The following is a 24,021-nucleotide window of genomic DNA, read 5'->3' on the forward strand; positions in this document are numbered from 1 at the left end:
TAAAAAAAAAAAAAAAACGAGCAGGGACAAATCCAGTCTTAATGGATAATTAAAAACATTTCAAAGGGCGTTGCGCTGTAGCACTTTAATTTATTTTCACCCAAATAAGCTGCAAATCATTTTGAAATCAGCTCTTTAGCCAGAAGCTGTAATGCCAGCGACAGAAACGTTCAGCTCGCCGCTCGATGATCTTGCCCTAAAACTTTTCTATGACAGAAATACAAACTTCACATTCAGCATATAGCAGAAAGCACGGTTTGTCACCTTCTCTCAACCTCTTAAGTAATTGTTATGCAAGGGCAAGATGAGGAAAGGCACCATCGTTTGAGTGAATGAAGGCAACACAATATGTACCCATGGATCTTTAAAAAATAACTCTCAAACTTTTTTTTGTGATTGAAAAAGGTAAACTTTCACATATTCTATATTAATCACACACTAATTCTCACAAATTAGAATATTGCTTGCATAAATTACTATTCAAACATAATGATTAAACAACATATCTTCGGCGGTGTAGTTCTACTGCTGATTGGTCAGTTGTCCAGATGAAGATTGCCAGCACCCTCCTAAAGGAGAGCCACACTGCTGAAAAGGCTGGCTGCTCACAGACGCTGTATCAAAGCATAACAGCAGGAAGTTGACTGGACAGGGAAAAGGTGCACAAGCAGCAGCCTTGAGAGGATTATCAGGAGAAGTGGAGTGAAAGAGGAGTGAAAGAAGCCATCTATGTCCACTGTGAGCGACCATCTTTGAACAGAGGCGGGGGTTTACGACACCAACTCTCTGCCATCTATAATCCAGTTTTGAGATCCCTTCCCAGACGCCTTAACGCCCACTCACATCCTGGGCCATCTGATCTCAGGAATTTGCATGATAAGGTGGGGCCAGGTTTCACAATGAACACACCAGAAACTCTGGCTGATTGGGACCCACACCCAGTTTCACACCTCGGCTCAGGCGATTAGAGGATCATCAGGGGGTCCTTTTGTCCCTCTGTGGGGGGAAACTCCCACTAGGTTTATATCTGGGACTCTCCACCATTTGACCTTAGAACTGAAGAAGCTTCTCGGATGAGAGGTGAAACGTCTTCAAGCAACTTAAAGAAGTCCAGACGCTTTTCTTTGCAAGCTCCTTTGATCAGGAGAAGTCGATTCAAGAATTTGGGAGAACTTCACAAGGACTGCAGGAGAGACATCCTTAGGAAAGGACCCACATCCGTAACATCAGGTCATTCCTGTCAGAAGCATCTTACATGAGCTAAGGAGAGAAGGAAGTGAACTGCTGCTTATTTCAGATGAAGTACATTTTCTATCAAAGTACGAGACTGGAGAGGCACAGGTGTTTGAATTCTAGTGTGAACTTTCTGGAATCTGTGATGATGCGAGGTGCTGGTTGTTACTGGTGGTTGGTCCACTGAGATTCATCAAGTCCAAAGTCAACACAGGCATCTACCAGGATATTTTAGAGCTTCACGTTTCCTTTTGCTGAGAGGCTTTATGGAGATACGGATTTCATTTTCCGGCATGAAGCTTAGCATCTGCCCACAGTGCCAAAATGATTACCAGATGTTTTTTCTGACCATATTATTATTATTATTGTGTTTGATTGGCCAACCAGCTCACCTGACCTGGACTACAGAGAGAATGTGTGGGGTATAGTCACCGTTAGATGAGAAACACCGGACTCAAAAAGGAACACAAGCTAAAAGCTGCTGTCAAAAACACCTCAGCAATTTTGATTCATTTCAGGAAATATTCAAATAATTTGGGACCCTGGATTTTTGACCATAACCAGCATAATTAAAGCATTTTTTTTAATGTTCACTTTACGTATAATGAATGTAGATTATATGAAAGTTTATCTTCTTGAATTATTACAATAAAAACCTTCAAAATATTCCAATTTTTCAAGATGCACAAGATTAAAAAGAAACCGCTTCCACAGAAATATCCCAATCATAGGTAACATAGAGCATATCTGGACAGCTCGGTAACATCATCAATCTTCAATCTGTATGTATAAGTATGAGCCTCTCCACTAAATTAGTCTTGTTTGAATTCTCAAACTGCAACACTGTTTGGGATTTTGTCAGGAGACATGTTGTAGTATGGTAGCTTCTTTCCCTCGTTCCTCTTCTTGATGGAGCTGGTTATCTCTGCCAGCTCCTTCCTGAACTTTGCCATGGCATCCTTCACCGGCTTCTCTGTGAAGTGCTCATCAGGATACATTCCCAGGTACAGCTGCAGAAAGAGTGAGACGTGATAGGTTATTTAGCCTGGAGGAACGCCACAAGGAAAAAGGAAGGAAAAAAGAAGTACATTCTGAAGCAGAGGAGAGCATCTTGGGAAATGAGAAATGTACCAAATGTATCAAACTTTTGATTGTTTTGGAGGTGTGTCTGTGCTGAGATGTGAAAGTGTTCGAACGGTTGTCTGTGTGCTTTTCCTACTTCATTCTCTTGGTATTGGCTGAGGGCCCAGACGGCCCCCAGGTGCCAGCTGGAGCGCCCGCGATCAGGAAGGCTCTCAACGATCAAATTCACATTGGCCAGACCTTTCTTGTTGGGTGGGGGTTTCCGCATGGTAGATGGAGCATTGGGGATCCAGGAACACCAGTCATACTACACAATGTACACAAAGATACAGTGTGTGCATTTACCCAAGTGCTGTACAACAGTACAAGTCTGATGTTAAAGAATAAATATTAAAGAATAAATATATATTCTTAGTACTTATTTTCTGATTATGTTGTTTTATGTACTTTAATAATAAAGGCCTGTATAAAGAAGGGCCAGCTTTGAAGAATATAAAGAACCAGATTTAATACCGAGCAAAATCTTTCATCTTCTTCTGCTTTAATTTTACTTTTAGATTTCATAAGAAAATACTGCACCGCATATTACATGTGGAATTAATAGCTGCATAAAAGGTTTAAGATTTTATATTAAACAGACTTTTTGTAGGCAGACCCCATACAAATATAAATATACATATATAAAACACTGAAAACACATGGATGACCAGAGAATAAAGGGAGTTATAGGTTCAATTACCATGTAAAACATAATTCTCTCAGGGTGAAGTTACTGCCACATGTCCCCTGACAAAAGCCACATTCACTCACAGATTCATAGCTTCCCTGAATGTCACACACACACACACACACACACACACACACACACACACACACGGTGGATGCAGTATCATGCCAAATGATTAGCAGAAGCCAGGGATCGAACTGCCGACCTTATGTGACCTTTAGTTCTCTTGGCTGCCACTCTCTTAGGATAGCTTAAGCTTAAATATTTTTATTGATAGATAGAATTATTTCGAACATGCAAATATAACTGAAATAACAAGAGAAATAAAAAACAAAACTTCAAAAAAAAAATCAAGTTTTCATGTCTATATCTATGTCTACAGAATGTGTGTGCTCGAAATGTGTGTGCTTGTTAATGTTGTTGTGTTTATTGGGCGTTATTTTTTACCAAAAAGAGTAACGACCACTGCTGTAGGAAACGTAGTCACCACTAGTTTCACCTCAATCGGCTGCAGCAGGAAAACTTTGCTGCGGGTTTTAAATGCACACACTGATGCTTCAGTAGGAACAGTGTACAAAAACGTTTTTCTGTATTAATGAAACTTCTGCAGTAGCAAGTGTTTTTTTCTAATATTTCTGACATTTTTTACTTTAAGTAGTAACTTAAACTTTTTGACTTAAAAATCAATGATTTTCCACTTCTAGACACGCCTCCATTTACCTGTCCGAAGTTGACAGCTGCATGCTGGGCTGAGGCAGTGAAGATAATAACGGTCAGGTACTCTATCAGTTCCTCGCGTGTCTTCACGGACTTGGGAAACTCTATGCACGAAAGTGGGAACATAGAATCGACAAAATGAGCTCCAAGCTTTTTTCTTTCTTTTTTTTCCACCGCTTTTTTCTTTTGCAAGTCTATCTCTGCACATTGCACTCAGAATAGACAAGCGTGGTGAAATGCAGAAGCATTACAACATCAGGACTCAGGGAGTGACACAATCAGACTGCTGTGGCTTCCCTCCTTCACCCTTAAACTATTCATCCATAAGAGAGCAGATTTGAATTTATAATGCTGTCTGTTTCCTGTCATACCTGTCTTCCAGAAAACACCAGAGTAGGAGAGCAAGCATCTTTTCTCCTTGAGAAAAAGTCTGAATGGATGTTTGGGTGGTGTATTTTGCTCGATGCTGCATTAGCAAAAGAAACCTCACGCAAAACAACTCCTCTACCTACCGCAGTAATCCAGGTCCTGCATACCGAAGCTGCACACATCTTTAACAAAGGCCTGGATTTCTTCATCTCCCTGCACTCTCTCATCGCTTGTGTAATAAATATTCACAACATCAGACACAAACCTGTGGGGAAGAAAACGGATGTCATGTCACGTACAGAGGGGAAAAAAATGCTGTAACTTCTCTTTTTGAAGCACACACACACACACACAAGGGTAGAAATCTTCCTACACCTCTCGCTGTTTGTTCTTTCTTACAACTGCCCTCACTCCTTTCTCAGTGCTCTGTGCTAAAACTTTAAAAAGTCATTCCTCACCTCTTGGTAGCCTCCCACACCTTGTAGCCATCATCCCTGTAGAAGTAGGTGGGCAGTTCCTCCTTACTGTCCACACCACGGGACTTGATCAAATCAGGGAAGCACAGAGACCTGAAGGTCAAAGTCTTCACAGCCCTCTGAACCATCTGGACGTGACCGCCTCCGCCTGTTGCATTCGCCTTTATGAGGATGCAGAACATCATCCTTATTTAAACTGAAGCAAATTTAACTTTCAGTCTTCAATAGGAATGCACTTTTGCTAAATTCCCTACTTCATTATTTCACTATGTTAGTTAGATTTTTGTTTGCTAAGCTAAGCCTCAGTGTTTTGCGAATAAAGGAAGATCCAGTTAAGTTTGTTTGTTGAGAGACTGGGTTTACTTTCAGAGGGGCTTGAAAGCCTTTAAATACCATAGGAACCACAAATAGACCAGCAGTCTGAGAGCAAAGTGGTCTATACAGTACTACGAGATCTCTGAGATAAGATGACGCCTGATTATTCAAGACCTTTTATGTGAAGGCAAGGACATTAAATTGAGTTCTGGATTTACCAGGGAGCCAATGAAGAGAAGCCAATATGTGGGAAATATGCTATCTCCTTCTAGCCTTTGTTGGCTTTTCTGGGAGTTTTTAGGACATCATGATAGGAATCAGTTACAATAGTGCAGGCTGGAAGTAATAAATGCATGAACTAGTTTTTCAGCATCACTCCAAAACAGGATGTTTTTTTATTTTAGAGATGTTGTGCACAAGATAGCAGTCCTAAATATTTGTATAATATGTGCACTGGTGGACAGAAATGACACCAAGATTCCTCACTGGAGGCCAAAATAATGTCATCCAGATTAAGTAAAGGGTATTAGGGCCAATTACAATGACCCCTGTTTTATCTGAATATAGAGGCAGTAATTTAGAGGTCATCCAGGTCTTTAAATCTTTAAGACTGTCAGGGGCTGGGGCTGTGACCCAGCATTTTGAGTCACCTGTGTGATTTATATTCTTATATTGTATTGAATATATGCTTAGTTCTTGTGTTGTCATTATTAGTTAGGATTTAGCTGAGTTTTATTCTAGTTTAGGTTTCTATGCCCCCTTCTGTGAGTCTGTTCTTGTCTTCTGTGTTAGTTGTCAGGTCTACGTCTTGTCATGTTTACTGTTTATTTTGAAAGTCTTGTGTCCATGTTCCATGTATTTTGTTTTACTTCCCCTGTGGTGTCACGATGTTCATCTGTGTCAGGTGTATCCTCATGTATTTCCACTTCCCCTGATCACCTCCTGTGTGTATTTAGTCTGTCTATTGTCATTCTGTCTTTGTCAGGTCGTCTGTTTATTTTCCCTCCTCAGTACTGTCTCCTCCTGTGTTCTGCATTTGGGTCCATTCCATTAATACACCGGCGAATATCGCCGTGAGAAAGACATTCCTCCAGTTTACCTAATTAGTGTGTTATCTGGCTTCACGAATAGATAAAGTTGCGTATCATCTGCATAGCAATGAAAATGCATGCTATGCCTTTGAATGATACTGCATAAGGGAATACAATATTATGGTCAGCAGTATCAAACGCTGCACTGAAGTCTAGCTGTACAAGCACAGAGAGGAGTCCACTGTCAGAGACCATAAAAAGATAATTTGTAATCTTCACTAAAGCCATTTCTGTGCTGTGATGAGCTCTGAAACCTGACTAAAACTCAGATAAAAAATTACTCTGCAGACGATTAGTTAGTTGTAATAGCCCAGTTAGCTGCTGGCCCATAATTATCCAAGACAGCTGGATCAAGTGACAAATCACAGCTTTGTAAGTAATGGCTTAATTACTACAACCTTAAAGGGCTGTAGTACACAGCCCATTAATAAAGATCAATTGATCATACTTGAGATTGAAGCATTAAATGATGGTAGGGCTTCTTTGAGCATTCTTGTATGAATTGGATCTAATAGACACGCCGATGGTTTGGAGAAGGTAATTATTGAAGTTAACTCAGAAAGATCAATCAGAGAGAATGAGTCTAAATAAATATCAATAATATGTTAAGCAGCTGTATGTAATGATGTGTCTGAGAGAAGGTTATGAGTATTTTTTTTCCTCTAATGGTTAAAATTTAATTTGTGAAGAAATGAATGAATTCATTATTCATTAAATGATTATCCACAAACTCGCCTTGTCAAAGATGCCGCACTCACAGATGAGCTGCTCTCGAGCCTTGGTATTGATTGCGATGGTAAAACGAATGTGTGGGATGAGTAGCTGGGAGAAGGATGGACAACCAGTAAACCAAGGAATCAATAAGTCGTAACATTTAATAATAAGCTGGAGTTTTACCTTAAATGCAGGGTGAACAGCAGGAAGCTGCCTGAACATGGCAATACCAAACACCTCTGTCATCAGATGTGTCCGGAGCAGGTGTGTGATTGTCTGGTGGTGGTGGAAGTCACTGGAGCGGACCCAGATCTTAGCCAGCAGCCAGTCGTACTGACCGTCAGTTGGTAGGAAGATGGGGTTGTCTTCACCTGGAACCTGGCCAAGCTGAAAAAGACCAGCGTGGAATGAAAAAGCAAGAGTTTCAGTAAAACTGAAATTTCAGCTGCATGAAGAAATGGTCGCCTGTTAAAAACAACGTAACACACAACTGCTGCTGTTGAGCATCTTTTTACCTGTATGGCTATGGGCATGATCTTGTTCTGAGCATTCTTGTATAGCAAACAGATCGGAGCTGCCAGGTACTGCAGTGTGCAGGGGTCTGTGGAGTTTGGAGTGATGCCGTCTAGCACCTCGTAGTCTGCTATGTAGATGTTACCTGCCTGGAGTGAGAACACCAGTTTATTTTTTGGTTATAAGATTGGGCAAACCTGCAGTCAGCTGAGACTAAAGAAGTCACTTGGATGAGTGACGAAATGTTTCTCCCACTAAAAACGCCCAGATGAACAGAATCAGCTTTTGGAGAACACCAGTTTATATTATGCATTAGTTCCCAAAGTGTGGGGTGCGCCTCCTTGGACACTGCTAGCATAATGGACAGGTTTTTTGATGGGGCTCCCACACAAACGCAAACCAGAGGCTGAAGCATCGCCAGATACGCTTCCAAACCCAAGACTAGAACAGCAGCTGTCGTGCCAAGGTAGGTATCCCCGACAGAATTAGTTTCCCCTGCGTCAGGAACACACGCTGGGCTCTCCAAATCAGGGACAAACAGTATCCCACATTCTTGATTTTTAGTTCACAAACGCTTCTTATAACGACTAACTATTCCTGAAACTTTGGAGGTTTTAGCTCTTTATACAGTAAAGTTACAGGAGGATAAAAATAATTATCAGGAAAAATGTCCTTCGTTTGTTAAAACAATCCCATCCGATACCACGTGAATAAACATATAATTTTCTGTTGTAGCCCTCAAACTGAATGGTAATGTAACGACACTCACTTTTCACTTTTTCACAAAACTAAAACACAGTTGTTTATGTTTTTAAACCCATTTTGCACAGAGAGACATTTTTTGAAAAATGTATTGACATCAGCGTTGAATATTCTTACACAGTCAAAAAAAATAGACATAAAATAATAACACAATAAAGACGGTTCGTTTTTCTGTTATTCAAAAGGGGGTAGTGGTTTATTTTATTATTTCTTGTAAAATAAAGGGGGGGCTGGCAAAAAAAAAGTTTGGGAGCTACTGCATTAGCAGGAGATTTAAAGAGAGCTGTAGCTGCTGTCAACATAAACCTGACAAATTTTTCACACTGATAAATCCACTACATTCAGAGAAACAAACATAGTCATGTGTACCTCTATTTCCTCCTCCAGGGTGAGCTCCCTCTCCAGGCTGACAGCAACCATCTCATGAGTGACGGGAAACTTGTCAGGGAGCTTCTTGCACTTCCGGATCAGTACAGGGTTGCAACCATTCAGAAACTGGTATCCAAACATGAAATCCTCTTTCCAGTGTTGCATCACATACTCTGAATATTATATCATGTCAGAATCTCAGAGGAAATATCTAAAATATTTAATGTGATATAAGTATGTTTGTATAATGTAGTGTAGATGAAGCTGACCTGAAATGGTGTTTTTGATTCTCACAAAGATTTTCTCAAAGTCAGAGAAGTCACTCCAGGAGGACTGGAACATGTGCATGAACTGGTTCACAAACAGGTTCTCTATTCTGGAAAATCATCATCGTAATCACAATCACCGTTATGCACAACATTCAAGAAAACCAAAGAATCTGAAATTGGATGTATTTTGGAGCAAAGAATCAAAGAAACACTGCTGTTAAAATAATTTCAGGAAAAGAAAACGACGTCTGATGATGCAGCAATGCTCACTTTTTGACGTTACTTCTGTCCACAAAGCTGCAGCATTTCTGAAGAAACAACTGGAGCTCAAAATGGATAACTGGTTTAGCCATTCGATTATAATATTAGCATGAGTATTTTTGTTCACCCTGCTCGTGATGCAAACAGCTGTGTTTTGGATCTGTTTTGTGTTTGCATCTACTCGCAAGCTCACACGTCTGCCTACAAGCGCAATGCAAATGTCTCCGGTGATAAACAGACAATGACACCACTGTTTATGTTTTGGGTTTTTTTCCTGGTTAGCCCTGAGTACAGAAAATAAAGAGCATATCATCAGGCATCAGCCCATCGTTTGATTCTGAATGCTTTGCATTAAACAGGGGTTAAAACTCCACTGACTCCCTCTGTGCTGTATACTGAGGGACTCGTTCACCTTTACAGGCAGTTGTAAGTGGGGTCACTTACGCCTTGCTGTAGTTCAGTACGAAGTCCACTCCTTTCTCACTGTCAAACTGGATGTCCCGGGGCAAATCCTTGTGTCTGTTAGCATCTATACTCATAGGAAAGCCTGGCTGCCACTCTCTCCATCTGTAAAATGCAGCAGTGTTGTTAGAAAACATCCTCATCAGCCTGCCTGTACCTCACAATAACAAGCTGGAGATGCAGCGCAAACTTGCCTGTAGGTTTTTCTCCTCCCGTCCAGCTCTTTCTGTCTGTGCTGCTTGACCAGACTGGTCTTATCATCCTGAGGCAGATGTGCTACAAGAGAAAGAAAAAGTGTGGAACTCGTTTTTCCACTGCAGGTTGACAGATGAACAAGACAAAACATGTGATTTGTGTGGCAAACAAACAAAACAAGAGATGACTACCTCGTCCATCTCGGAGCACCACTTCCTTGTCATTCACCAGCCAACAAAAGCAGGGGAACTCCAAGTAGTCTCCAGATGGGGTCTTGACAGTGATGTACCTGCAGTACCAGTCGTCTTGCACCCAGTACTTCTTCTTCTCAATCTTCACCAAGACGATATCACCCAGGTTCTCCCCAACTCTCACCTCATAGGAGTCCACCTGAAACGTGGTCAACATCTACCGTCAAAAGTGAATGCTGAAAACTGCCAGTTTATTATTAAATGGGGAAAAAAGACATTTCTAAGCATATAATATGGGACATTTTTAAGTAAAAAACAAAATAGAAGCATATGCATGTTTGTAAGTGGGTTGAATCTATAATCTGTAAACAAAATAGAAAAACCTTTTTAATATATTATTTGAACTGAAAATTAAATCTAAGCAATCTAAGAAATTAGAAATGAGTAAATTTAACATTTATAATATAAAATTAACTTTCTGTAATTTCCCATTGTTTAATTTATACCCATAGATTTACCACAATCAACTGTAACATTAAAACCACCCCCTGATAGTGCATAATGCCCCCCTACTGCTGCCAAAACAGGTCAGATTAATCAAAGCGCACAGGGCCTCTGAGCTCTTAAAATGGCTGTTTGGCACAGAGGTGTTGGCAGAAGGTGACCTCAGTCCTGTGGGGCCTTTTGTTTTGTACTGAAAGTAATTCTAATTTTGAAAGGTGCTACTTTAATAACCTACTGATCATCTCATCGGGTTATAAAAGTGGCTCCATTTCCGTCACTGCACACAGCAAAATCTCCAGTGTTAAATTAACACTAGAGAGTGTCTATATGGGTCCACTCTGAGTGTTAAATACAACACTGTTGGGTGGTAAATGAACACTTTTGACAGTGTTATATGTTTAAAAGCAACCCAGTTAGTTTTGAAGATTAACAAAGACTAACACTGAGCAGTGCTGATTTTCTAACACTGGAATATTTCTAACATTTTGAGTTATTTTCCAGTGTTAGAAAATCAACCATACAGTTATCAGCTGTTTGTGATCATCATCCATGAATATAAAATAAAAATAAAACAGTCATCTTCGCAGCAGTTTTTCATCACTTACCGCTCCTCTCTCAAAGTCATTGTAAAGAGGTTTGTCCAGGAGCGTTCTCTCGCTGCACCCCTCCGTGCCCACAAGTGTAATATAGATGTAATCATCAGTCCCCGCAAACCACTGGTTCCCTGTGGCAATTGTAACTGTATAAGAAGGCATGACGACCACACAGGACGTAAAGAACTCCAGCAATGTCCCAACACCGTCTGAAGGTGAAGAAATCTGCAGTAAATCTCTTCTATTATCACCTACGAGAGGTCGAATCTGAGATGTTTAGCAGCCGTTGGTTCCCCTTCTTGCCTAAAAGCTTTTCTTCGGTGATGTAAACTTCGCACTTGTTGCTACAACTCAAGCATCAAGATATTGTATAATCATGTGACAGGGGGAGGTGCATGACGAGAACTAACTGACCTCCCTGTGATGTGACTGACTGCCACGCTTTGACTTGAAATGAGGTCAAAATATAATATAGCCGTCCTTCCTCTGTTATTGTAGGTGTTTTAAGGCCTACAGACATAAATGTGGACACAAGAAAAGGTGTCTTATTCCAGAAACAGGTATCAAATTAAACTTTCTTTCTTTTAAACCTTCCTTTGTCTGCAGACAAAGGAGTTTTTTTAATATGTATATAAGGGACAGCATCCCTGATTTTGGAATTACTTTAGGAAAACAGTGACGAGCACGACAACCTACATTAAAACACTAACTGACTTTAACTAATTTGATGTGAAACTGTATCAAAAAACATATGAGTCTCTATTAGGTGTATCTTTTGCATCTGTGTCTCATTTACAAATCAAATCACTAGGTGCCATGGGACAACAGTGGATGGTAGTTTTAGTAAAATAAATGCAAATGCATCAGCGAGTCCCCCTGTGTGGTTTTAAAGGGGGGGGGGGAATATAACGTCAACATGAAAAAGGAGCTATACGTGCCAAACTCAGAGTGGGAAAAGGAATGAAGTTGTTGCTTCGTCACTGACTGGATTCAAAAGTGTTTTTCCTCTCGTAAATGATAAAAGCAAGGAGAAAGAAACTCCTGCTCCTCATACTTGGATGGAGTAGTAAGGGACAGCATCTTCAGAAGAAACGTGAAATCAAAGAGAAAAATAAAGATACCAGACCTCGTACTGTTTTAAGAAGATGGCATGTAATTATATCATTCAGACACTGCTTTTAAAAAGCATGGCAACTAAAACTGAACAAGTACAAAGTCAGAAAATAAAGCTCACAAACAAACAAAACAAGGCATTTTCATTGTTCATTTCTAAAACAAAAAAAGATATTCTTTCAGCCCCATCTAGCCCGGCAGTGCTTCTCCACATAAACACCCGAACAATAACAATCCATTACCAGTGGCAGTGGGCAGTAGGAGCATCGAGTGAGGGGAAAGCTGTTTTTAAAAAACCCAATATGGAAATAAGAGGAACGGTATGAAAAACAATGATGAAAGCATTTGTGCACTCTGGACGAATGACTGCTGAAAGGTCTGTTTCCTGAAAGTAGCTGCAACTTGGTATTAGTATGTCAGTAAGTCCAACAATGTAGGTGTACTGTATTTGTTTATTGAAGTCACACACAGACTTCGTCACCTGCACTTTTACATTTGAAACTTTTGATATGGAAGAAGTCTGCTTTCCTACATTTTTAGACTTTTTTCCAACACCTTTAGTCACAAGTCTGTGTCTAACACCGAGTCTTTAGAGCATGTAAGCTGCCCAAAATGTCAGCACATTTCAATATGCTACAACAGTGCTTTCTGACCCCTCAAGTGTGCTTTTCAACAGAATGATTAAAGACCAGTTTGAACCTGTCCACACTTTAAACTGGATCTTCTGGGACTTCAGTGGATTAAGCAATAAATTACTCTATGAAGGGACAGCAGATCAGAAGAAAAAAAAAAAAAGCTATCTTCTGTACAAATTTGCAGCTGAGCTGTCGACGTAAAACAGCGCACCTCTCTAGGAGATATTCAAATGAGACAGAGGTGTATATTAGGGGAAAATCCCTCTGTGATGGGCATGAGCAAACTGTGATAAAGAGTATGTAGACACGGCTTCATTTGAAAGACTCACAAACCCATAATGGTGGAAAGCACCGTTTTAAGAATCTGCCTTTTGCACTTCCCCGCCCCATTCATATATACCTACACACATGCACGCACACATGGTAAAGCTGAGGCATCAGCTGACTCACGCAGACAAATGTTTAATAAAACATACTAATCACTCTGAAGAAGTGAGATATTGAATGCAGAGAAAGGCAAGAGGCTAAATAAAACTAGGATGCCTGATCAACAATTAAGGATCCTTATTATTGGTGACTTGAAGGCATGTGATGAAAAAGATCCAAACATAATTTTTTCTTCAGTAATTAATTCGCTTTTTTTCTCTCCTCTTGGACAATAAATGTAAACAGTCACAGTGAAACTCCAGTGAAACACAGCATGTATGATTATTACTATCTGAATGACTTCTTGTGGTTAAAAGCAAACCCAAGTTCCTTAATCTGTCAAGAAGTTGTTGATTTCATATGAATGTTGCCAACAGTAAACAAAACATATCAGTGCTGCCACCCAGTGGCAACAGGTCGCTAAATCAATAAATACAGCTAGAGTCATTAAGTGCAAATTACTCCTGAGTCCCATCTGGCAATCGTGTCCCTCCACGATATCAGCCCAGAATCCACATTATATCAAAATCTCAGCATCTCAAAAGATCTGTGTGAACACCAGTGATCAACGGTGGACACGATTCAGTCTAATCAAAGACACAGACTAAACATCTAAGAGCACGTTAAACAGAAGAGCAAGGGTCTTTCAGCATTTGAACATGTACACAGTAACTGCTCTAATTAAGTATTCTGGCAGTAAAATAAGGGATTGTTTCAAAATAAAAGTCATGTACCACACATGTCACAGCATCTCTAAAAAATATGCAATTTCCTTAAGTTGTGCAGTTTATAATTAAACACTAAGCTTTAAATCTGCAAAATACTTTAACTTATTTTACAATTACTCTCAAATTTCAGCCAAAGCTACGTTTTACCACATTGAAATAAAATAAAGATATGACATATAATAAAGACGTCAACACATTCCTATTCTCTGTACAAAAAAAAAAAAATTATATATAAGGGGTGCAACGATACTCGTATCGATATTGAACCGTTCGATACAGTGCTTTCGGTTCGGTACGCACATGTATCGAACAATACAAAATTTTTAATTTATTTTATCAACTTTTCTTCTGACGATGCTGTCTGTGTTGAGCGCTCAGTGGATCTGCGTTCGACTACTCCGCCTAGGCTGTACTGTCAAGCGCAGATCCACTGAGCGCAGCGCAAGCTAGCAAGACAGAAGCTAAGCTCGTTGCAACATGGCAAATTGAACCTCCCCCATCCTCATTCAGATCTGGCCTTTGGAACTATCTTGGTCTTCATGTGAAGTATGACCCTGAAGGTAAGCGCGTCATGGACAAAAGTAAAACAGTATGTCGGATGTGCCACGCAATGCTCAATTACATGGGTGGGAACTAGTGCATTAGCGCAGTTAGCTCGTTAAGGTGTTGACGTCGTCCAGCCCCACACACGGGGTGATCTGCGGTAGCTCGTTAATGGAGATTTGCTGTGTTGTGGCGTTAACGTCATTTCAGATTAACGCTGACAGCACTAGTGGAAACAAAATGAATATGACTGCACATTTACGCCGACATCATCCTAGTGCAAAGACAAGTGGAAGCAGACAAAAACAACAAGCACGCATGCTACAAACTTTACCCGAGTCATTTAGACAGCCGTTAGCACAGGATTCTCCTTATGGGGACCTGATATGTTTAATATGCTGCTGAGAATATAGCCCAGAAGAAGCGTATAGTATAGCTTTTATTTTGGAAAGAGCCATTTCTCTGTAATAAACTCTCTTTTCCAAAGATGAGTGATTTCTCGATCAGATAGATTTATTATTTTATCCCTTTGTTGTTTCAGCAACATTAAATTTAAAAACTGTACTTTTGAGTTAAAATATATATTTATAATTTTAATAAATGACAAATTAAAAAGCATGAACATTTTTTTGTATCGAAAAAATATCGAACCGTGAATTTTGTGTATCGTTGCACCCCAATAGTATGTATGTGTGGTGTGTGTGTGTGTGTGTGTGTGTGTGTTATGTATATATATATATATATATATATATATTTATTTAGGAGACAGAGCTTAGTTGGATCATTTTATGCATCTTAAAATCTCTTCACCAGGTCAGAACATAGAAAACACCACTATAAAAATGCATTTCTCAGATCACTGCGCGCTGTGAATGATGCAGCTTTAAAAAGAAATAATGTTAGGGTTACTGTGGGGCAGGTTACACCCATTTATGAGCATGAAGGAAGAAATTAAAATTATGAGTTGTTGAATTACGAAAGCAAAAAGTAAGAAGGAATGAAACAGGACAGACATGGAGTTGCTTTTTCATTTCATATTAAAATCCCTTTTTCGGTGAGGAAAAGGCAGTTCCTGCACTCAGGAGTTTAAGACATAGTGAGCAACCTTCAGATGAAGGAAGCGTTGAAGTCAGCTGGCATTAAGTCTAGGAGCACAAAGGCCTGGGTGCAGCCTGGGAGGTACAAAAAACAGCCACTAGTTCAGGTGGAGGACCTGCTTCATGAACTCATAGGTGGTAAAGGCCACAGCCTGGGAGGGGACACAGCGGATGTAGTTGAGAGAAAGGCCTCGGTACAATCCTTTCTTCACCCCAAACGTATTATACACGTACTTTAGTGTCTTGATCAGTGATCTGTTTAGGTAAAGACAGAATACATAAATAAATACACCTTTTAGAAGAGAAAAGAAAAACAGTATTTTTTTAACTCTTTATCCCTTGAAAACAAACTGAGCGGTTTCCTTCATATTTCAGATGCTCAGGGTATCCTTGAACTATTCTAACAGTCATCAAACCACGTTTTTAATTGATATATACTGAGGTTGTCTTTATGGGGAACAGATTTAAATGATTTAATCTCCAAACTACCTTAAATAATGTTTGTTTTTTGAAACGAAAAATTTGCCATTTTTATTCGTGACCTTTGAGGTTGCATAAATCAGCTGTAATCACACAAAAACTTGTCTTTGGTAGTGACCGATGAACTGTACTTGTGAAAACATCCAAAATTTCTTTTACATAACATTGTAAACAGAACACAAGAAGGGTGAGAAGTGTTTATACTGGCATCTGTGAACTTTACAGCTATGAATGGTATGTAGCTGTAGCTTTATAACTCAGTTACTACTACAGTACTAAAAATGTCGGCCCTTTTTTTCCCTTTTTAATCAATAGTACCATATCTAGACTAAACAAGCACAAAACCTCAGGAATTTTCTCCTTTTTAATCATTAAGTTAACCACACAAAACCAAATGTGAAATCAACCTTTTTAAGCAGTCAATGTACAAACACTACCAAAGAAGTGAAAGACGTAAATGGGAGACAAATGTTATTTATTATGGAGCTCTTGTTACAGAATGCATAAAAACTGAGACTATTATAATCAGATGTGCTTTTAAAAGCAAAGACACAAGAATCAAATATTTATTCAGCTTGATGAGCGACTTATGAAAAAAAAAGGTTAACTTCATCAGCGCTGTGTTGTGTGAGGTGTTTTTCTATTATTACCCTCAGTACGACATTACACCTAAGAACCAATTACCCCTTCATTTCTCTCTGAATGTGTTGCATACACTCACTGGCCACTTTGTCAAGCTCAGCTGTTTAACTGTTTAACGCAAATCTCTAGTAAGCCAATCAGATGGCAGCAAATTAATACATTTAGGTATGCAGACATGGCCGAGACAACCTGCCAAAGTTCAATCTGAGCAGAAAAAACATGTTTTAAGTGATTTTGAAAGTGGCATCGTTGTTGGTGCCAGACGGGTTGGTCTGAATCTTTCTGATCTACTGGGACTTTCCTCACACAACCATCTCTAAGGTTTACAGTGAATGCTCCCAAAAATGGGAAAATTATCCAGTGAATGATAGTTTTCTAAAGATCAGATCCGCTCAAACTGCTTTCTTAAACATGACATGAATGAAACTGCTTCTACAGGCACTTGATCTCAATCCAACTGGGATGCAGTGGAAGAGGAGATTTGCATCATCAGTGTGCAGGTGATGAATCTGCAGTAGCTGTGTGATGCCATCATTAAACATGGCATTCTTTGCAGAGTGTTTCCAGCAACTTGGTGAATCTATGCCATGAATAATTAGGGCAGCTCTGAAGGCCTCAAACCCAGGGCAAGCAATAAAGTGACCAGTGAATGTAAAATCATGTCAGACCACATAAAAAAAAAAAAAAAAACACCTATTTTTTTTTCTTTGTTTGTTTTCTTTCCACTTTAAAATTAAAACATCTTGTCTTTATACTAGGAAAATAAATATTTAACTATTTGTAACATAAATGAGGCGAATGTAGCGAACAACAGTGATACTTACACACATTTCTCTGAGTCAGGAAGCACAGCGCCTAACTGCATTCTTCTTCTAGCCACATCCAAAGGGTACCTAGTGAGACAGCATACAGCGTGACACATGAACCATCAGTCAATCAGTCTAATCAACAGCAAAGCCCTGCTGGGCATCGCAAATTAACCAGTCACTTACGATGCCGTCTGAGCAATAGCCCCCGCAACCCCTCCACAGAGAAGATTGACATGGGTTTTCAAAATGAGCACATCGGGGTTGTCTGAGGAAGGCCGTCCAAGCAGCTCTGGGAAATGTTTCAAACCCAGGCTTTTCAGGGTCCCGAAGGTGAAGAAAGACAGACCTAGGAGCATACAATGCAACAGAGCCCACACTGGTTATATATGTGGGAGGGAAAAATGCATTTTATGTTGTCCTTCACATACTAGCATCAAAAATATTTCCAAAAATCACCTGCATAAGGCGCCATTCCAATAAGTGTTGGAGTAAGTCCCCTGTAGAAGCCCAAGACACCTCCCTCCTTCACAAAAAAAGAAGCAAATGTAAAAACGGGTATTGCAGGCAAATTGACCTGATCTTAAATTAAAGGCTAAAATCTTGTGTGAAGAGCATTTAGTTTATTAGACGCTTATTTGATCACTAGCAGATCACCTTAAGGTAGATGGTGTGGAAAGCATTAGCAATTCCAGTGTAGCGATGATCTCCCTTCACCTGGAAGGCCAGCCTGGCTCGGATTACATCCAGAGGGTAAGTGCATATCACTGCAGTCATCCCTGAAAACACACAAAGAACACACTGACTCACAGCGGACTCTTGTATGTGAAACATTTAAACATAGTTAGTAATTAAAGAGGAACAAATAGCAATGATGGTTAGCTTAGAGGAAGGCACATTATCTACGTCAGAGGAGTGCATGACACCCAACTGTCACAGACTAGGTATTATCAGTACCTGCCATAGATCCTGCCATGAGGCGGTGGATGTGTCCAGAGATGCCTATCTGTTTACTTAGCAGCTGTAAAGGGAATATTGGCAACATCAGCTTGGGTAGAAAATCAACGAACCAATAAAACAATGCAAAGATGAAACGAATGCTGTGATGTCAATACAGCACAAAATACACGGACATTAAAGCACACAGCATGAGGTTTAATCATTTTTATAGCTTTGACCTTTGACAGCAGCACTCCACAATAAAATGCATACTGTACCTTTTTATATTTGTCAAAGGCCATGAACTGGATGGCTCCGTAAGGAAATATCCTGACCATCATAGCCCCATTACCCTTGTACAAGCCAAGGATGCCTTCTTTTTTTGGCACAGCTCTGAGAGTGGAAATTACTCCTGCGAAGAAAGTCCTAAAGTTTCACTCCTATACAGACGTGTGGAAGCAAACACTTGTTAGCTCAATATTATTACTATTATTATTTTACCCAGATGTTTATAATGGGGGTTCTGGGCTTGAAGAAGAATCTTGACCCTGTCCAGAGGAGCGATGGTAGTCTTGGCACAGCATCCTGCTACACCTAAAAACAAAGCAAATGCCATTCAGAAACAGATGAATGATTGGTATTTTCTTTTTATTTATCTACAACTAACAAGCAAAAGTAATTGCCCTTTTCTTGCACAACAATGTCAAACATTTAACATTTTGTGGCAAGTCAGACACACAGGTAACCTGTCCAAACAAGATCGGCCAATCTGAGCCAACATCGGTGTTACTTGTGAGTTGCACTAAAGCTACAGAGATGAAATATGCAAATAATGATTAATTTAATCAAACAGTGCTGGAGTGCACTTTAATTGGTACTTTTACAAAGCTGTTATACTATGTGATGTTAATGTTTTTCTTGTTATTCATATATCAGGTGTACATTTTGAACTGTGAAGTGAAAATCTAACTTTTAGTTAAAGGAGAAATATAGAGTATTTTCTTGTTGACTAATACACCTGCCAGAGACACACCCTCATTTTAGCTGAAGAGCAGTTCAGATGAGAATGTTTAACTTTTCCCCCCCTACAATTTATGTAGCTTTATTAGTTTATTGGTCTACAAAGTTCATTTTATTTTGTTGGTCACATGCAACGCTTTGTACTTTGGTGCTAGCAAAAACAAACAGGCAGAGGCACTCACATTGATCGTCATCTTATTAGAATTGCCACTTAACCTAAAACCATGCGTGTTTTTGGACTGTGGGAGGAAGTGGAGACCCATGCAAGCTTCATGCAAGTGGGATTCAAACCCAAGACTTTGCTGTGAGATAACAGTGATAACCACCACCACTATTATCAGTAATAACGATGAATGAATCTGGCTTCATTCATAAAAAATAAATTAAGGCAAAGAAACTGTGTGACTGGAGACATCACTGCTTGTAAGCCGATGTGTCAGACCCTACCTCCAGCCACAAAGGAGCGGACCCAGTGGTAGTCCCCCTTGGAAGGGGTGCTGCTCATGGTGGGGCGTGTGGAGACCGCAGCCTCCGATGTCATCGTCCCTGCTCAGTGATCTGCCAAATCCATGACTTTACGGGTTCGGTAAAAACACTGCAAAGGAAAATGAGATTGTGAGCATGTGGGTGTCGTTTTAAGGTATTGCTTAAAATATACAAAATTGGGCCCATAAGCAAAGCCAGCTGTCCTTTTTGAATGGCCAAATGGAGGTTGTGGTTAGTCACTGAGAAATTGCACCACTGTGAAGGTTAGTAGTCACAAGTAGCAGGGAGCTAAGAGACGACAGCACCCATGGACGTCTTAAAAACCATACTCACAGTATAATCAGAACTATTAATATGTCCGAACAAGGAATTAAAGTCAACAAATATTTTGTTCCTTCGCTGAGTCGCCTCCTTCTCTCGTTTCTCTCATTCCTCTAGATACTCCTGGTTTTTACGGAGCCCACACTTCGTCAGTCAGCCGAAAGGCTGAAAGTCACGTTTAAATGCCGCAAATGCAGATCGATATGAGGCTTTGACAAGGGTGAGCACGCTCATGCCCTTCGCCCACAGACTGACGGCTTCAGCAGAAAAAAAGTCGCGCGATAATGACGGCGAACGACGTCGCAACTATGACGTAAGAGGATGGTTGTGTTTTTTTAATATAGCTTTATGAATATCTTTCATATCGACGTGAAATTTATATCGCAAAGTAAAACGTCACCGGTGAGACGAAATTTTCCTTAAAATTATTAGAAATATTCTAAAATATTACCCAGCGTCTTTCTTTAATTATTAACGAAGGAAAAAGAAGAAAACTCGCTTAATTAATTAACTAATTAATATTTAGCTAAGTACCCATTAGCGACCACGCCGCATGCTAACACCGTGACTGAAATACTGAAATACAGGCGGCTGGTTGAAGCGAAACGGAGTGTGTTCCACTCCAGGTTTTCCCCCCGCTCCCTTCAAGCAGACGAGAGTTTTTTAGCCAGCGGAGTGACTGTAGCCTGCTTGCGTCTGGTGGAGGGAGTGTGAGCGGGGCTGCCCTGAATGGATAGACATAAGAGGGATTTACATTTTAACGGGTGTCGTGCTCCCAAAGGCTACACGAAGCACGCCGAAAACCAGCCATTCCCCGTCGCTGCGTATTCACGCCGTCGGTGCTCCTTCCCGTATCATGTCCATGTGTCATCGTGTGAAGAGGATTGAACTTACCAGCGCTCTATATTTGCCGAGGAGGGAAACCAATACAAGGTCTCGCTGTCTCGCTGGAGCGGGGTATTATTAGCAGTTCAGACAGTGCAACTGTCTCTCTCGCTCTCTCTCTCTTTCTGTGGTATGTAGAGCATTTCAGCTGTAAACGTGTAAATACAACAACACCGGGGACAGAACAGGTTTTCTTATCACCTCTGTGATTTTACTGACAGCGGTCAAGTGCAAAACAGTAATTGAAAGCGACGCTGAAGGCGCTTTTTTTTCTTCCACGGTAATAACCCCCTCTTCCGTCAGTCAGAAAGACGAAAACAGGATCCGACCTCCGGCCAGAGCCCTGTGCTCTTCAACGTGTCTGCCCTTTAAACTGTTAAGGCACTGTGGAAGCTATAGTTTTTATATATAGCTGGTTTGTTTTTATGATACTCAAAATATTTTATTATATTAACGTCAACCTATCTGACTCGTCTTTGTACACAATGTTTGGAAAAGCTGTCGTTTCCTGTAGTTATTACACTGTTATAGTCATGTGGTGTTTGAGTGCATGAACAGTTTGTCATTATTACACTGAAAACGCACAATTGTGACATTTGTTTTCCCTTTTTTAGGTCATGCACTGCAATAGCAAAATCAGGGTAGCATCGTAGTTTGCATTCAAAATACAGAAGAGGAGGATTTTTTTTAAGAAAGAAAAATTGTGTGCTAAGCAAAAGATAAACATTCACCTGGCTCCCATGCTGGCTGCCAGAAATCCTCCCTTTCATACCCTCAGCCATGCCTGCTACTACCAGACCCACCAGGATACAGACATCTACTCAGAGGAAGAACACCCCAAAAGCGATCCGCACCAAGAGGCAAACTTGCAGTTCAAATAGAACCAGAGGAAGAGCTGCACAGAGGACCCAGAAAACATCCAGAGAACCCAGAAGTTCAAAAACCAGGGTCCAAGCACAGTCAAGCCAAAGTCCCCATGGAAGAGAGTTTAGCAGACCTGCTGCTCAAGGTCCCAAGAGGTCCCCCAGCAGAGTGAACCATTCCCTAAATGTAACAGGATCTGCAAGGCTTAGACGGGCGAGCAATCCGCCTGACCACTGTGGCAAGTTACAAGACCCCCTGGGGCGAAGGAAGTCCCAGCGGGGTACACAAGTGTCTGTTACTTCCTGCCAGCCTCCTAAACCTTGCAGTAGAGGGAAGTACAGCAGGGGGAGCACTAGGAGAAGATCAGCACCCCAGCACGGAAACAAAAGAAACCAGCGACCGAGTACCAGAACCAACGATTCAACTCCTGATGAAGAAGCAGAGAAACTGGAAAATTGTGATGACGAGGAAGTTGGTCCAAAAACGGAGGTTGAGACTCCTGAAAATGTCAAAGACCAGGGTCTCGGAGTCAAAGGTGCTAAAGAGGACAGCGTTTTTAAAGCTGATTCACCACTGTGTAATAACACACTGGAAGACTGTGTGCAGAACAGCTGTGATGGTCCTATAACCCAGCAAGAGAAAATTACTGACAGCCATAACAGTAAAGGTGATCTGAAGAGTGTCTCTGGAGCCCCAGAGGTTGATGATGCTGATGGACAAATAAAACTCTGCAGTGAAAAGAGTAAAGAAGCACCTCCTGAGTCCTCAGAGTCAACCACTACAGGCTCACTGGAGGTGCAGGGCAACTGTGAGGGAAATGACACTTCAGCTATCCTTGGAAAAAAGTTTGATCATCCTGCCAGCGATGGTAAGGAAGATAATGTGTGTACTGCACAGCAAGAGCAAAACAACATCCTGATATTGCAAGATAAAACAACAGGTGAAAGAGTCACACCTGATGATGAGAGAAGAGAGGAGATAAATCATGAGAGGAAAGAGAGAATAGAAGCAACAAAGCCAGTTCAGAGGCAAAAAGAGACAGTGGAAGAGATTGAGGACATCACTTGGAGGTTGGGTAATTGTGAGAATAAAGATGGAGGAAGGAAACAGAAGGAGAATGATGTTTCCATCATTCCTGCGCACCCCCAAACTGGCACTCCAGCCTGTCAAACCCCAGATCCACCTCATTCTAACAAGGGACTGACAGCACAGTCAGAATTACCTGCTTGTGTGCTACCGGTCTCCAACACAGCTACCTCAAATCCCACCAAAGCCCCTTCCACCTCAGAGTCACTTGGCAAAGTTCTGAGTAAGATAGATATTCAACCTGCCACTCATGGTGCTAAACCTCAAATTCCAGGGTGCTCAGTTGTGACTGAAGCAGCCCTGATGGTGCAGGCGGTTGTAGTGAAAAGAAATATGCCAGTTATTATCCGTACAGACTCCCTCAAACCTAGCAATATGAGGGATTCCTGCCACGGGGGACCACACCAGCCACAGAGCCAAGAGGTGCTTCCTAATCAAGGAGAAAGTCTAGCTTGCACACCAGCAGAGTCACAAACCAAAGATAGTGAATTCATTCAAGAGCCACTGGAGCACAAGAGCCAGAAGGCTGTACCTTTGGGGTCCTCAGCACTACTTTCCCAGCTGGCTGCCCCTTCAACCGAGTTAGAACTAAACCTCAGCAAGGTTCAGGTAGCAGTGCCAGAGCAGGATTTGGTGCCAAAGATCTCGACTCCCTCTCTGGACAGCAGCTCCACCTTCTCCTGCAGCTCAGAGAGCACTCGATCCTCTTTTTCTTTCGAGACTGAATCAGAGGCCGGCTACGGAGACCCCAGCTTATCTGTTCAACCCGGATCCTGGGCGCAAGAGGGGGCCTGCTCGCTCGCCTGGGCCGCTTCAAAACTGCTGAGGAAGGAGGGGAAAAAGCGGCGCAGGTGTGGGGAATGCGAACCGTGCCTCAGGAAGATCAACTGCGGCCAGTGCAGCTGCTGCCTCAACCGCAGGACCGGTCACCAAATCTGTAAACTGAGGAAATGCGTGGAACTGAAGAGGAGAAGACCTTCATCTCCACACACTCACTCTGCTGCACAGGTGAGGCCTACTGCCTCTTTTTTACTACATTTAATAGCAACTCAGACATTGCTCAGCATGTAAGGTAAATTTAGAGAATGATTTGAGTTTGAATATAC

General features: G+C 41.0%; 3 protein-coding genes across 4 annotated transcripts in view; 1 reads left to right on the forward strand and 2 right to left on the reverse strand.

The window, feature by feature from the left end:
* Positions 1–1,040: 1,040 nt before the first annotated feature.
* alox5a (arachidonate 5-lipoxygenase a) lies at positions 1,041–14,054 on the reverse strand. The gene is made up of 14 exons (XM_014336550.2): positions 10,857–14,054; positions 9,748–9,946; positions 9,556–9,637; positions 9,344–9,466; positions 8,639–8,745; positions 8,370–8,542; positions 7,241–7,387; positions 6,909–7,112; positions 6,747–6,833; positions 4,588–4,766; positions 4,273–4,394; positions 3,764–3,864; positions 2,453–2,623; positions 1,041–2,243 (listed from the first exon to the last, which is right to left on the reverse strand). The coding sequence occupies exons 1-14, from the start codon at positions 11,004–11,006 to the stop codon at positions 2,064–2,066; spliced, it is 2,025 nt and encodes a 674-aa protein (XP_014192036.1). The 5' UTR covers positions 11,007–14,054; the 3' UTR covers positions 1,041–2,063.
* A 990-nt stretch (positions 14,055–15,044) lies between these two features.
* Positions 15,045–21,079, reverse strand: slc25a16 (solute carrier family 25 member 16). Of its 2 annotated transcripts, none has more exons than XM_005913940.3 (10): positions 20,975–21,079; positions 19,721–19,868; positions 18,755–18,847; positions 18,532–18,665; positions 18,272–18,335; positions 17,972–18,093; positions 17,774–17,840; positions 17,501–17,663; positions 17,333–17,401; positions 15,045–15,641 (listed from the first exon to the last, which is right to left on the reverse strand). In XM_005913940.3, the coding sequence occupies exons 2-10, from the start codon at positions 19,812–19,814 to the stop codon at positions 15,485–15,487; spliced, it is 963 nt and encodes a 320-aa protein (XP_005914002.1). In that variant the 5' UTR covers positions 19,815–19,868; positions 20,975–21,079; the 3' UTR covers positions 15,045–15,484. The 2 variants fall into 2 exon arrangements, with proteins under 2 accessions (XP_005914002.1, XP_005914001.1); XM_005913939.3 differs by lacking the exon at positions 20,975–21,079 and adding an exon at positions 20,093–20,488.
* A 666-nt stretch (positions 21,080–21,745) lies between these two features.
* tet1 (tet methylcytosine dioxygenase 1) overlaps positions 21,746–24,021 on the forward strand; it is a 35,646-nt gene continuing 33,370 nt past the window's right edge. Inside the window, exon 1 of the mRNA XM_005913935.3 lies at positions 21,746–23,923. Within this exon, the coding sequence (XP_005913997.1) occupies positions 21,746–23,923 (2,178 nt within the window). The remainder of the gene's footprint in view (positions 23,924–24,021) is intronic.

Source organism: Haplochromis burtoni, unplaced genomic scaffold (assembly GCF_018398535.1).
Source record: "Haplochromis burtoni strain Fernald_Lab_line unplaced genomic scaffold, NCSU_Asbu1 Contig_7, whole genome shotgun sequence".
NCBI classification, from domain to species: domain Eukaryota; kingdom Metazoa; phylum Chordata; class Actinopteri; order Cichliformes; family Cichlidae; genus Haplochromis; species Haplochromis burtoni.